At 45.1% G+C, this 16,241-nt stretch overlaps 1 protein-coding gene and 1 pseudogene across 1 annotated transcript; both read left to right on the top strand.

Annotated features, from left to right (window-relative positions):
• The first annotated feature begins 3,794 nt into the window (after nt 1–3,794).
• On the top strand, nt 3,795–8,028 carry LOC120901052. Its single transcript, XM_040308756.1, has 3 exons — nt 3,795–6,551; nt 6,867–7,021; nt 7,995–8,028. The coding sequence occupies exons 1-3, from the start codon at nt 3,795–3,797 to the stop codon at nt 8,026–8,028; spliced, it is 2,946 nt and encodes a 981-aa protein (XP_040164690.1).
• A 5,996-nt stretch (nt 8,029–14,024) lies between these two features.
• On the top strand, nt 14,025–16,001 carry LOC120901051 (annotated as a pseudogene).
• Nucleotides 16,002–16,241: the final 240 nt, after the last annotated feature.

The raw sequence follows: 16,241 nt of genomic DNA, 5'->3' as shown, positions 1-16,241 counted from the left end.
CTTTCCCTATGGTTGCCGTTGATGTTCATCATCCTCCTGTTGAACTACACTTAACTGGTGCTGGCAATACAGCTCGTTCCTGGCGTTCTACCTCACCAAACCGTGAGTCCGGCACACGTAACTACAGGCGAACTAACTTTATCCGTCTAGCTGAACTGCTTCAATCTACTGACTGGTCTTTCCTGGAAGGTAATCCGGATGTTAACTCAGCATTGGTACTATTTAACACAACACTACTGGCGCTTATATCTGATTGCTGTCCTCTAATGCCACCGCGTCGCAATCCACCATGGTCTGATGCACGTTTACGCCGTCTAAAGCAAAACAAAGCATCATGCTTTCGCTTTTACAGTACAAATGGTACTCAACACTCCAAATTAAGGTTCATTGCTGCCCATAATGTATATAGAAGCTATAACAGACAACTTCATACTCAATATCTCATTCGAGTGAAATTCTCGCTCATCAGACACCCAACACGATTCTGGAGGTATGTTGAATCAAAACGCGGTAACAGCTCGCTCTCCGATGTTCTCACATATAACAACGTCTCCACAAGCAGTAAGGAAGGCATGTGCAACTTATTTGCTGATCGTTTCAAGGACTGCTTTACTACGGATGATGCAAGCTTATCATTAGAAGCAGCTTTAAATAATGTGCCCCGTGATGTTGTTGACATTGATGTACGCGATATTATTATCTCGGTAGATACTGTACTACGTGCTCTGCAGCAGGTCAAAACCTCATACAACCCTGGACCCGATGGTATTCCTACGGCAATCCTTGCCAAATGCTGCGAATTTTTAGCAGAGCCTCTGTCTCAAATCTACCAACTCTCTTTTGCACAAAGTACTGTACCCACGGCCTGGAAATCCTCTGTGATGTTTCCGGTGTACAAAAAAGGGGATAAAAACTCTGCTGAGAACTACCGCGGTATAACCACCTTGCCTTCTTGTGCCAAGGTGTTTGAGATCGTCATACAAAACTCGCTAATGTATCACTGTCGTTCTTATATTTCTACACGCCAGCATGGTTTCTTTCCTCGACGCAGTGTTACCACAAACCTGGTGGAATTCGTCTCCAACTGCCACGCAGCCTTTACTTCCGGAACACAGATGGATGCAGTATACAAGATCTAAAGATCTTGATCGTGTGAACCATCGTTTGCTGTTGGCTAAGCTCGCCCGGATCGGTCTCTCTACTCCGCTGGTGAATTGGTTCAGGTCATATATCTCTGAACGTTGTACTACGTACAAATCGATGGTGTCTCCTCTAACGTTTTCGAGAGTTCATCTGGCCTCCCTCATTGCAGCAACTTGGCACCACTGCTGTTCTCGCTTTTTATTGACGACGTCACACTGGCCATTACGGAAGCAGATTGTCTGCTTTATGCGGATGATGTTAGGCTGTTTCGTATCGTACGGAACACTTCCGACTCTCTTTCTCTGCAAAGATCGATTGATGTTTTCTCTGACTGGTGTATCAATAACGACCTGCTAATTTCTGTTGATAAGTGTACGTCAATGTCTTTCTTTAGAATAGCTAGTCCGATAAGGTATATCTATAGCATATCAGGGACACAACTACCGCGGTGCAATACGGTCAGGGATTTAGGAGTCACCCTGGATCGCAAACCAGATTTCCGACAACATTACTGTGATATTTTAGACAAAGCTAACAAAATGCTAGGATTTATTGGTCGACATTCGAGAGAACTCAATGACCCACACTGCCTGTTAACTCTGTATAAGTCCTATGTTCGTTAGAACCTCGAGTTTAGTTATACAGTTTGGTGTCCGTTCTCTAGTGTTTGGTCCAATAGAATAGAAGCTGTCCAAAAGAGAGTTACTCGTATTGCCCTACACTTCACTCCGTGGCGTAATGTAGCCCCTCGTCCATCGTATCATACTCGTTGTGTGTTGTTTGGTCTGGACACACTTGCTAGGAGACGTGATAATGCTCAATGTACGTTTTTGTCCAAACTTATTGTTGGTGAGATAGATTCGCCAGAACTGCTGGCTAGAGTCAACATAAATGTCCCTCCTAGAGTGTTCCGTAACTACAGACTAATAAGAACTGACCTTACAAGACGTGCATACAGCGAGAACGACCCAATGACTGCGATGGCCCGTAAGTTTAATCAGCGTTACATTTTATTTGACTGGCACCTACCTACTAGATTATGTTGATCCGTCTTGTCATTGTACACTGCGTTAGTTATTTAAGTTTTAGTTTTAATTTAGTGATAAGGCCGCTTGTTTGGCCAATCACTTAATACAATAAACAACAACAACAACAACAACAACTAGGTTACTTCCCTAGCACATGGAAGTGTGCCAAGGTTGTGCCTACACTCAAACCCGGTAAAGACCCCACGCTTCCGACAAGTTATCGTCCAATCAGCTTGCTCCCCTCGTTGGGTAAGCTTTTTGAGAGGATAATTCTTGACCGCCTACAGAACTGGGTATCTGAGCTTAATCTCATTCGACCGGAACAATTTGGTTTTCGACAAGAACTCTCAACAGTTCATCAGCTTTTACGAGTCAAGGGTTGCATCGATCAAAACAAAGCGGATTCAAAATCCACAGCTGTAGCACTGTTGGATGTTGAAAAAGCATTTGACAGCGTTTGGCATGGTGGGCTTTTACACAAGCTGGTTAATTTTGGTCTTCCAGTTTATTTAGTTAAAATTATTAGCAGCTACTTAAAACACAGAACATTAAGAGTGGCCTTGCACTCTGCCTTATCTGATCCAAATCCTGTGCCAGCAGGTGTACCACAAGGGAGCCTTCTGGCCCAGTTACTTTACATCTTGTACACTACGGATATCCCTCCCCTCCCCTGTGATGGCATACTGTTTCTGTTCGCAGATGACACTGCCTTTGCAGTCAAAGGTAGAAACATGATTGAACTAAAGAGCAGATTGCAACGATGTCTTGATGGCTTCCTGAGATTTACTGCAGATTGGAAGATCAAAATCAATCCATCCAAAATCCAGGCAATTTTATTTCCCCATCGTTTTAAGAAAACGCTGACTCCACCTCTGAGCCCGGGGCTTTTAGTTGATGGGACGACTGTACCATGGTCGCCGTCGGTAAAGTATCTGTGGCTAGCGATAGACTACAAGATGATCTTCAGGGGACATGTCAAATCCATCCTAGGAAGAGGGCATCTTCTGTTGAAATGCCTTTATCCACTGATCAGTCGTAGGTCTCGTTTATCGCAATTAAATAAATCTTCTTCGGATTCAAACACTGTTAGGAAAAGGCAGTGCTATTGATGAGTCCAACCCGGACGTATAAACGAGATGAAGTGAAATGACAGCAAGGGAAAATGACAGGGAAACGGTTGCACGCGCTTCAAGCCAGTTGCGAGAGAAGCGAGCAGCAGGTGACACCGTTTTAAAGTTTTTGATCGGATTTTTTGGTGCTATTTTATTTGGATTTATTTGGATTATTATTTGTCTTCAGGAGAATAAATAGTTAAACTAAAACTTTCGCCTTGTGGCTGTTTGCTCTCGCACTCAAACTGTGTTTACATTAAAAAGCCTTTAAAACGGTTCCAAAGGTGAAATGGGCCCAAAACGGAACGATCACTGCCAGGCTTGCGGTGATCAGCGGGATGATCCGGATTTTGTTGCATGTGACGAGTGCAATTTATGATGGCATTTTTCGTGCGCCAGATTGACGGAACCCGCGAAAGCTGTGGAACAGCGGAAATGGTTGTGTGTGGCTTGTCAAGCTAAGCAACGGTCCGGCTTGATTCAGAGGACGCCGGTCAAGCACGCAGAACAAATGGAAGCTGCAAATGCTAACCTCAATCTGGAGGAGGTTACGCAAAACGTGGCTGAGAAACATAACCTCAAACTGGTTGAGGTTATCCAACAAGCGGCAGAAACACCCATGCCTTCTTCAAGTGGGACAAGCTACAACGCGGTGAGCAAACCTAACCTCACTCCTGCTAAGGTATCCGACAGCGTGGCTAATCGGCTAGCCATTATGAAGCGGCGGCAGGAGGCGGAGAGGAAACGGATGGAGCTCGAGTTGCAGCTGAAGTTTGTGAAGGAGGAGGAGGACTTGTTGTCCGAGGAGTTGGGTGTGAATGTGATTTCGGGAGCATCGGCTGTGACACCGTCCCGGCCAGATGGAGAATCGATGCGAGGTTCGCAGCGGGATGAGCGTGGTCTCGCCCCGCGACTAGAAAGTGTTAATCGAAACGTGCCTACCGAATTACCCGAGTTTTCAGGGGACCCGGCGGAATGGCCCGTGTTTATTGCGCACTACGACTACACAACGGAGAAATGTGGTTTTTCCAACTGGGAAAACATGATACGGTTGCAGAAGGCGCTCAAAGGTCCTGCGCTTGAAGTTGTGCGAAGCCGTCTAGTGCTACCGGAGGTGGTGCCACAAGTGATTGCGACGCTGCGATCGCGCTATGGTCGGCCGGAACATCTCATTTCAGCGCTGATTGGGATAGTGCGTCGGATTCCTGCACCTTGCAGGGAGAAGCCCGATACTGTTGTGGCGTTCGGCGAGGCAGTGCGGAGCATGGTAGATCACATGCAGGCTGCTGGTCTACGGGGACACTTAACCAACCCGTTGCTGCTGCAAGAGATCGTGGAAAAGTTGCCGACGAGCGAGCAGTACAGTTGGGCACGGCACATACGAGGCGTGACGGAACCGGATCTAATCGTGTTTGGCGGATTCATGACGGAATGGATGGACGATGCTGAGACGTTAACCAGGCTGGATTCATCCTCATTGAAAGCCGACAGGAAGAAACCTAACACCAAGGGTTACGTGCATGCGCACGTTGAAAACCAGGGAGCGACCACATCGGGAACAAGAGCCATCCAGGTAGGACAATCTTGTTTTGTGTGTAACAAACAGGGACACCTTGTGAGCAAATGCTTCGCGTTTGGAGCAATGGCGGTGAAGGACCGCTGGCGGAAGGCCCGTGCACTTTCTTTATGTTTTAGCTGTCTGGAGCGGCACAATTGGCGGACGTGCCAAAACAGAGCGGTTTGCAGCATTGGTGGGTGCACGCGCCGACATCATGCGTTGCTACACGGCGCTGAGGAGTCTCGCGAGATCGGCAGCGAGCAGAATATTATAGAAAACCGTGAAGGAGGAATCGATGGTCGTGTCATTGCGGAGAGTAACCATCACCAATACGTGTCATCATCATCGAAGGCGCTCTTTCGAATAGTGCCTGTCACCGTGTATGGACCGGCTGCTACGGTGACGACGTTTGCGTTTTTGGATGAAGGCTCGTCCATGACGCTAGTGGATGACGATTTGGCGGAACAATTAGGCGATGAGGGCAAGGTGGAGCCACTTTGCATCCATTGGACAGGCAACACTACAAGGATCGAGGCTGGATCCAGACGAGTAAACCTGAAGGTGGGACCTGTTGATTCTACAAAGCGGTTTGCCATCCACTCGGTACGGACTGTGCCAGGGCTAAACCTACCTCGACAATCCTTCGTGCAGGAGGAAGAGAGATGGCAACATTTGGAGCGGCTACTGATTCGGCAATATCGGGATGCGGAAACCAAGCTGCTTATTGGGTTTAACAATTTGCGGTTGGCGGTCCCTCTCAGGACTAAGGAGGGAGGCGTTGGTGATCCAATCGCAGTAAAGACACGCCTTGGGTGGTGTATTTACGGAAAACCGGCGAATCTGGAGTGTGAACGGTTGTTGCATATTTGCGAGTGCAACGACCAAGGCAACATTCACGAGACGCTTCGAGAATATTTCGACATGCAGTTGATTGTTGCTGCACACGGCGTCGAACAGGATCCAGATAAGCGACGTGCGAAGCAGATTCTGGACACTACCACGGTACGAATCGGGAAGCGATTCGAATCGGGATTACTGTGGAGGAAAGATGACATCGAGCTACCTCCTAGCATCGACATGGCGCGTCGTAGGTTCAATTGTTTGGAGAGGAGGATGGAGCGAGATGGACATCTTAAGGAGCAAGTACATCGACAAGTTCGAGATTTGTTGAGCAAGCAGTATGTTCACAAGGCTATGGTGCGTGAGCTGGAGGAGGCTGACCAGCGACGCGTATGGTACCTACCGATAAGGGTGGTTACCAACCCAAATAAACCTGGAAAGGTTCGGCTGATTTGGGACGCAGCAGCTAAGGCGCATGGAACATCGTTGAACGACATGCTGCTGAAGGGACCAGACGAGTTGAGCTCGTTACTTGGCGTACTCTTCCGATTTCGTCTGTACGCAGTGGCGGCGTGTGCAGACGTGAAGGAGATGTTTTTGCAGATTATGATACGAAAGGAAGACAAACACGCGCAGCGTTTCTTGTGGCGTTACGAACCAACGGACGAGTTAGAAACCTACATCGTGGACGTCGTGACGTTCGGGTCTGCGTGTTCACCCGCAACAGCGCAGTATGTCAAGAACCAAAACGCACGAGAGCACATGGAACAATTCCCACGAGCGGTGGAGGGAATTATCGACAGGACTTACGTAGATGACTTTCTGGACAGCTTCGAGACGGAAGAAGAAGCATGTCAGGTATCCCATGACGTAAGGGAGATATTTAGGAACGGCGGATTCGAGTTGAGGAATTGGACCTCAAACAGTATGGAATTGATGAGATGTCTTGGCGAAGCAAATGGCGACATCAAATGTTTATCGTCCATGGGAGACGAGGCGGAACGAGTATTGGGAATGCGATGGAACCCTGCATCTGACGAGCTTGGATTTTGCACTAGGGCGTGCACGGCGGTGTCTGACCTCTTGATAGCAGAGAGGATTCCAACGAAAAGAGAGGTATTGCGATGTGTGATGTCCCTTTATGATCCTCTTGGGCTGCTTGCGATGTTCGTGATCCACGGCAAGATCCTGATACAAGATCTTTGGCGAACTGGCACGCAGTGGGACGAAGAGATTAACAACACGCAGTTGAACCATTGGCGTAGATGGATTGATCTGCTACCGGCAAAAGCAGACCTACGCATTCCGCGCAGTTACTTTGCGGCAGCATCGAAGAAGATGTACGAGAATGGCGAATGGCATTTGTTTGTCGATGCAAGTCAGCACGCTTATGCATGCGTCTTATATCTGAGGATATTTGATGATGCTGGAGAACCTCAGTGCACACTCATCGGTGGGAAAGCTAAGGTGGCGCCACTGAAGCCACTTACTATTCCGAAGCTTGAGCTTCAGGCTTGCGTGTTGGGAGCGAGATTTTTACGCTACACGCAGGAGCATCATCCGATTAATGTGAGACGACTTGTGCTTTGGTCGGACAGCACAGTTGCGTTGTTGTGGATAAGGTCGGATCCAAGAAACTACAAACCCTTCGTGGCTTATAGGGTGGTCGAAATACTGGAGAGCACATCGGTTGACGAGTGGAGATGGGTACCTACTGACCACAACCCGGCAGACGAGGCCACGAAGTGGAAGGGGAAGCCGAATTTCGACTTTGGTGAAATGACAGCTAGGGAAAATGACAGGGAAACGGTTACACGCGCTTCAAGCCAGTTGCGAGAGAAGCGAGCAGCAGGTGACACCGTTTTAAAGTTTTTGATCGGATTTTTTTGTGCTATTTTATTTGGATTTATTTGGATTATTATTTGTCTTCAGGAGAATAAATAGTTAAACTAAAACTTTCACCTTGTGGCTGTTTGCTCTCGCACTCAAACTGTGTTTACAAACACCCTACCAATGTATTGAGTAGAACATATTAATGCTTAGAAGGCAATTGCAAATCAATTTGTAAAACTGTTAGTTTTACCATTAAATAGGTCTTAATGGAAATCGAAAATTTAAGTGGTACACCCCCGAAAAACATACAAATAAATTTATATGAGAACGGTAGCGAGGTATTTATATGAGAACTGAGAGGTATTTATATGAGAACGAGCGAGGTATTTATATGAGAACGCGTGAGTGTATAACTCATCCCTCCCAACAATGGCACTCAAATTCTCTCATTTTCTCATGCCCTCTCTTTCACATTCGTAGCTCGATCTCCCTCTTCTGGGACTTAGCGTTCTGAGCATGCGGTTTTTGCAACGGCCATTTCGTGCCGCTTCGATCTCATCACCTTCTCTCCCTTCCCACCCCCCCTTTTTGATCCACACTTTGGGGCTTGCAAATTGTTGACATGTCAAATGAGAGTGAAGCCAAAATGTTGTAGCGACCAGAGCGCCATCTGGTGCGCACATCTAGAACTACCGACAGAAAATGTTTAACGGGCTAGTTAGACAGGGACTGCACATAAAGCTAGAGCAGGACAAACAGTGGTAGCATGCTGCACCGCAGCTGTAAAAACGGTGGCTTGCTCCATACACGCTCTCTCTCGTCCTAAACGTTTCCACACCGACACGCGCATATCCGTCCGGCTTACCCCACATTTCTTCTCCGGCAACTCTCGAACGAACAACACTAGTTTTCGCGTCTCTCCCGAACTCACCGTTCCGCGGCTTAAAAGAAAAAAATAAATCGAATTCTATCTGAACGTAGTTCGCAAAGCGTGTTGCGTATCTTTTTAAAAAATTAGGGACCACATTTGTGGCGCCCCTAAAATGTAAACAGCAAGTGTTTGCGTTTGCGGTGATCTTGTGAGTATTTTGTGCAAATTATTATTATTATTATTATTTATTTCATATTGTCAGCCGCCTAGGGTATCACAATAATATGTCTTACAAACTAAGGAAGAAGGAAGTGTTAAGGATGGGAGGTTGATGATAGAGACAAGGACTCAGAAAGACGAGAGCGAAAACTGGACAAGGGGACGTGGTAGTCGAACAAATCATGAGCTTCATTAAATGCTGCGCAAGCTCTCAAAAATGGATCTCTCTGACCAAAAACAGAACGGCGGGAGGGGATAAAAATGGGAGGTCTGTCGCGGAGACGACGAGAAGGGACGTAAATAGGAATGGAGCTGAGGAGCGAAGGAGCATCGATATTGGAAGTCAGGAGGCTGGCAATGAAGTAAGACTGCGCGTGTGAATGCCGGGATTTGATTTCCATCAAGCCCAACATACGACAGCGGAGAGAATAAGAGGGCACAGGTGCATTATGTCCGTGCAGAAATCTACGAATAGCTATACGCGTAAAGTTCCTCTGCACTCTCTCTAGTCTCTGCATAGCGACACCTCCAGCCGGGGTCCACACAACACTAGCGTAATCCAGAATAGATCGAACCCAGCAACAGTAAAGCGCCTTCAGGCATAGCGGATCTCTCAACTCATAGGCAAGACGAATTATTAGTCCCAACGCTTTGTTCGCTTTAGCAACGACATGATTGATCTGATCCTTGAATGTGAGGGAGTCATCGAGCCAAACACCAAGGTCCTTAATAGAAGACTCTCTAAAGATCTGAGTTTGACCAAAAAAGTAATTCCATGTAATTTTCCTGTTAGGACGACCAAAAGAGACAACACAGCATTTAGGGGGACAAAGCACTAACCCATTAGACGAGCACCAAGATGAAAAATTATTTAAAAAACTCTGAAGCGTTTGACAATCAACAATAGAGGACACAGGAAGAAATATCTTCAAGTCGTCAGCAAATAGAAGGTGTCCATCAGCAGGTAGAACATTAATACAATCGTTTATGTATAAGATAAACAGTAAAGGGCTAAGCCCTTCCCTGGGGTACACCCGACTGGCCTATGAATGTAGAAGAGAGGAAATTCTCTATTTTGACTGTGTAGCTACGGTTTGCTATAAATGAATTTAGCCAAGTTATTAAAGGATAGCCTATTCCTAATTTCTTTAGCTTATCTATTAGCAGGTCATGTGGTAGACTGTCAAAAGCGGCTTTAAAATCAGTATATATTGCATCCACTTGACGATTACATGCAATATTCGACATTAATGAAGACACAAAGTGCATTAGGTTGCTCGTGGTGGATCGTTTAGGCATAAATCCGTGTTGATGTTGCGTTATATAATTTGTTACGCATGGAAGAATGGCAGTATGAACGAGTGACTCAAACACCTTAGCCATAGCACATAGAATGGACACACCACGATAATTTGAAGCGACTGAACGGTCACCTTTTTTAAAAATAGAACATATCCAAGCAATTTTCCAAACAGCTGGAAAGGTTCCCTCTTGAAAGGATCTCACATACAGGCGTTTAAGTATGGAAACAAACAAAGTGCTGAATTTTTTCAATATGCATGCGGGTATGCCATCTGGACCCGGCGTAAAGCAATTTTTTAATTTTTTCAATGCTGAGTAAATGACCTCATCATCGATAGCCACTGTGTTGCAGGAAATTATATCACTTGGTACATATGCTAAGCCATCAGATAAGGATACTGGACTGGAGTCTGGGTCCACAAATACGCTAGAAAAATGTCTAGCAAATAACTCGCTGCAGCTGGAGGGCGTATCAGCCACTTCATCGCCAAGGGAAATTATGGAAGGGATGCCGATAGAGTTGCGACGATTATTAGCAAATCGCCAGAAAGATCGAGGGTCAGAGATAAATCTTAATTGGAGACGCATGATGTATAGTTTTTAGCACGCTCTGTTGTAAATACGATATGCTGTGGAAGCATATTTGTATACCCGTTGGGCATGTTGAGAGCGAGTATGCATATATGCACGCTGTTTACGCTTCTTATCCGTTCGTAAAGCTTTTAAGGATCTGTTCGACCACGCAGGCTTAGGAGGAGGATTTAGGATGGGACAGCAAAGAGGGAAGGATGAAAGGATAACATGATTAAGTTGATTCATGGCATCGTCGATAGAAGGGGGTGATTCAATAAAATTAAGGTCCGAATTCAACATAAATTGCTCAAAAGCACCAAAGTTCATTTTACGAAAATTAAAACGTTTTACTCTAGGGTTAGAACGAGCGAACGGAACAGAAACAGAAGTTTGAATTGATATTGCTAATTCTAATGCTGGATGGTAATTGTCAAGATTAAGAAGCGGTGTGTTGGATTCAGAAATCTCTGAGCTGGCCGATTTAGCATTCTGGTTTACGAAAATAAGGTCCAGTTGGCGATCAAAAGCATTTTTCACTCCCGATATCTGTGACAATCCATTAAGCACCATTCCATGCGTTAGCGATCCATCATTGTCGGTCATCGAAGGGATAAAACAGTTGACGTCACATGGTGAAGCGATCCAGGAGAGAGATGGTTTGTTAAAGTCTCCCAATAGCAGCAACAAATCAGTCGGTTTCATTCTCTCCACAATTACACTGACACTATCATGCAGAGCGATTAACGTATCGTCACACTTACTCCGGTCCGGTGGAATGTAAACTACTCCGATGTAAATCGACACATGATTAAGCTTGATGCACGACCAGACCAGCTCCAGAGTTGCATATGTATGTGTTATCTGTGTACTAGAGAGCTTAGAAGAGCATGCGATCAGCACTCCTCCGCCGCGAGAGCGAGAACTGTTCTCACCATTACGATCACATCGGTAAATTGAATTGGAATCATCAGAGATGAGAGAGGATGGTATTGACTCGTCTAGCCACGTTTCTGTCAGTGCAATTATGTCGTAATCAGATTCTCCCAGAGCTAGACGTAGATTATTAAGTTTGGTACGAATTCCTCTAACGTTCTGATAAAACACGTGCAGATGTAAGTTAGAAGAGACATTCAGGTGAGTATGAGCCGAACTATCATCGAGGCCCACAGCAGTGATTGGTGCTACGCCAAGGTATGGTGAGGAGCGGGGTGCCAGCTGATTATTATTACTGTTATCAACTATTGCTGAATTGTTACTTGCTGTCTGTCTGTTGTTGTTTTGGTGCGTATAGCTTCGGTGGACGGTACTATTGTGCAATGTGTGTTCGGTTGCGGTGATGAGCAATGAGCGGGGCGAGGACCCGGGGTAGGATGTGGCATTGATGCGTGGTGTGTGATGGTATGGTGAGGGGCGAGGTGCCAGGTAATTATTTATACTGTTACTATCTAATGCTAGATTGTTACTTGCTGTCTGTCTGTTGTTTCGGTGCATGTGGCTTCGGTGGACGGCTCTATCGTGCAATGTGCGATCGGTTTCGGTGATGGGCAATGAGCAAGGTGAGGACCCGTGGTGGGATGTGGCATTGATGCGTGGTGTGTGTTGGTATAGATTTCCGAAGGTTTGTGGGGAAGGTTTCGAGAAGCAGGACACCAAAAATTTTCAACAGGCGATCGACGGTCAGTGAATTCACGGAAAATCAATCCCGCAGGCCAGGTAGTCGGAGCGAGAGCCTTGCTTTTAAGCGAGAGCATTAATCCCACCTTAAACGAAACAAAAGTGAGAGTGCTCGTTTCGCGATCCCGTGGCAGCAGCCTAATAACGGTGACGTCATCAGTGCCTAGTTGGTGAGTAACCATCGCTTTCACATCTTGGTCTGATACCGAGGGGGCTATTCGCGTCAAATACAGCCAGAACTTTTGTTCCATCGGAACCGTAGCTAAGACCCGAGACGGTGTTGTAATTGCTGTGCCAAAAAGTAGAGGAGCGGCAATATCGGTGGTTTTTGTGATTGGTGGTGAATAATCGACAAGTCTACGTTTAGGCGCATTGCGCTTCGGTGCATTTTGAGAAGTGCGGATGGATTCACTATTGCGTGCACTGAGTGGTATGAATGTGTTGGTGAGAGATGGTTGCATTTCCAGGCGGTCCACCATGGAACGAACAGAGTGTGAGGTTGTGTGCGTATTAACGTCTTTCTTAGTAAGTGTTGACAACATCTCATTACGTATGGCGACAAGTGCATGATTAAAACGGCGATCAAACTCCTTCAGAAGCTCCTCCTTGAAACCATCCAGGACGGTCGTAAATTCGTGCAATAATACAGATTTGCAACGCCGGATGTTCTTGCAGCCAGCACAGGACCAGGAAGTAAGCGACTCGGGGATGAGAATCTCATTCAGCACTGCATCAGAGACTCCCAGACAGGCATGGTGAAACGATTCATTACACCATCCAGCACACACATATACATTCTCGTCCGTTACAGGCTTAAGGCATGAAGGGCAGGGAGCAGCCATGTCGACGATCAGCAAAAGTCGTGATCCAGATGAGCAGCACACTTCAGCGCCAAACACTGGTGAAAAACTCGCCCGGAATCGACTGATGAATACAGCAACGATGAACTCGATCAGTAACCTCACTCAATCAGGCCCGGAACAACCACAGCACGAAAAACACGTACAAAAAACGGAAAAATAATCAGAGCGCAAACCAGAACACAACCGTTAAGACCAAGTGTCAAGTGTTAAGTTGTAGTATGTGAGATTTCAAGTATGTCAAGTATGTGAGATTTCTTATGAAAAACGTTTCGTTTTGTAGATTAAACATAAAACTAACAACGACAGTATTATTTAGTTGTGGTGGAAGCCAAAAAAATAGCTTGGAGCATTCAATAAAGCAGGATGAAATTTTTAACCTTCAAGCACGACGCTGACGCTGAGGTAAGGTGTGCTTGTGTTTAATTTCGATGATTGTTTCATTTTAGGATGTGATTTGTGCCATATAACCTTTTCTGGCGGGGATGATGTTAGGCTGTTTCGTATCGTACGGAACACTTCCGACTCTTTTTCTCTGTAAAGATCGATTGATGTTTTCTCTGACTGGTATATCAATAACGACCTGCTAATTTCTGTTGATAAGTGTACGTCAATCTTTAGTCAGCATCGTCTGCAGCTGTTAAACGGTGCAGAGGAAGGGGCTCGCTACGACCCTTCCCATACCCGGACGCTTTTTCCGGGGATGAAGGAAATGTTCCCGGTGGGTTGAACTTGTTCTGTTTTAATTGACTGGTTTTAATGTAGGTGACCATTCTCCCGGTAGGCTATATGCGCAAAATCTAACGGTAACCCGTGTTGTGAACGAATCGGCATATGCGGTGCCGGACACTGTGGAAATTGTACACAACGGGACGATGTCCAGGCACGACACAAGAGTACGATTACATGCAACTGATCTGCTCAGCATGCCACCTGATGCTGGCGTTCGGCAAGACACAGAAGGAAAGGATTTCGACGTGTGGAACAAGGATGTGCTGAATGCGTTCCTGATCGATATCACGTGGATCATTCTACCGCGACTATAAGGGCTACTTGCTGGATTGTATTCGTGACAGGGCCGGCCAGAAGGGTGTGGGCAAGTTGACGGAAATTGTCGCAATTTACCATAGCGTTCCGGTGATGCCAAAAGACGAAGCAGACTTCTCCAGCTACTTATCCACGCCGAAGGATGAACTTGCTCAGGGCAGCAAACAACTCGCCGGAGCACGGAGCACGAAAGGCATCGTACGCGCAAGGCTTCATGCTGCTGCGCGAAGCGGCCAAGTTCAAGCGTACTAGTTCATTGAACTATATAAAAAACATCAAACCAGCACGCTGTTGCCTCGAGTCGAGTACATGCTCCGATTTAACCAAATTGTTATCCCTAAAGTGCATAATCATCCTATGCAGAAATACGTGCTCAATGTATGGCGTTGCTTGCTTGTACTTAAACATATACATCTTTGAGTAAGTACGCTTTGGGGACCGTTATTCCAAGCTTATAATTGTGAAAATATATTTAATATAAATTTCAGGTTGTATGAGTCCCGTAAATGGTCGTGCCTTTTGAAAACATACGTCCCCATTAGACCTCATCAATAGATCATCTAATAAACGACGACGCTGCATTGAAAGCGGTTCATGGTAGACCTCAAAACTGGTTAGCACTTGATAAAAAGGTAAGCAAGTGAGTATTCGACAAACGTGCATGTGACCATCTCTGTTCTGTAAAAGTTATTCACAAATTATGATAACTATGAAGTATCATAATTATGGTAATAATCTTAAAGCTAACTTTGCTACTTATTGATTGCACCAGTTTAATCAATTATGAATATAAAAATTGGTATGTTGAAGCAAAATTACTCATAGAAACTTTTTATAACTAAAACTCCATAATATTTTGTATTTACTGATATCCACATTATTAAGAATAATTCATACAACTACCTTAAACCGAAAAATCAATTACTATCAACATTTACTAGCATTTATGAATTCGCTTATATTTTTCAATTGACTAATAGTTCAGCAACAATCAAAAATAAAAATAAAGCCTTATCAATATCAACAAATTCAAAGCAAAAAAAAATCGTCAAAGGAACATTATTGAATTCTATCTTATTTATCTAATTCTTCTTCTTCTTTCTTGAAAACGTACCACGACTGACACTTTTCACAATGCCTTTCGCTTGAGCAGCTGATTACGAATTTTTAAATTTTTTTATAAAAAAATCCTCAACAATAGAATCCTCTGAAGCCCTTCCTGCTCCTCCGACAACAGCAAATAGACGGAGGATATTAGAATATTTCCTGAATTCTACCTTAGGCCCGCTGCCTCCCCGTCCACTCCAATTGCAATCTACTATAAATATCCTATTAAATAATAGGTAAAGAGCCCGATGCATCCTACTCTTTGCGTTTGATGCTTTTACCTTCTTCATAAGCCATCCTTTTAAATTATTGAAGCGCTCTGCTGACGCTATACTTTCTTCTAAGTCATCTAGACCTATCTTGGTTGAAATCAAAGCGAACAAAAAGACTTCTTCATCTTCCATATGCCCATCATCATTTTGGGTTGGTTCAGCTTGGCTTTGGCTTTGAGTTTTTAAAATCTCATCCTGTTTCATTCGCACGTCTATCACTGCATTCAAAACTGTCCTTATATCTTTTTTATTTTCCTGCGCTAGTTCTACACAAGGACATTCCTGGGAACTACTCGTCGAAGCATCTGGAGCTCGTCCGACGTTTGATGTCATGATTATCTAAAATAATAGGTACAGATAAAATCAACTAATTTGTTATGATTTCGATGTATTAACGCTTTGATTCCTTCACTTACAGATTTGCCGGACGCCGAACAACTATTTCGCTAACTAATAATGAGCTGGAATAGGAAAATACGTTAATCCGGAACTGATTTTTAGCTACTCAAAACGACGCCACTTGTCGACTTGTTATTGTTTAATAAAACGCATGTAAACCAAATACCTTTGTTGTTTCATTTTGACAGCAGTTGGAATGGGTCGAACCCCATTGTGTGGACTCGCATCAATACGGCTACACCGTGACGACACTGAGCGCCTGTTCTCTGGACTTGTTCTCCGAGTGACGTTTATACCAATAAGCCGAGAGCAAGCCGAAAACAAGCCCAAGAAATTTCATACAAATTCTTTCTGAGATTGTTGAGAGGGGCGTTTTTCCCCAAGCGAATGAAAATGGCACTTT

The sequence above is a fragment of the Anopheles arabiensis genome, chromosome 3, assembly GCF_016920715.1.
Source record: "Anopheles arabiensis isolate DONGOLA chromosome 3, AaraD3, whole genome shotgun sequence".
NCBI lineage: Eukaryota > Metazoa > Arthropoda > Insecta > Diptera > Culicidae > Anopheles > Anopheles arabiensis.
This window is presented reverse-complemented; position numbering and strand designations above follow the sequence as displayed.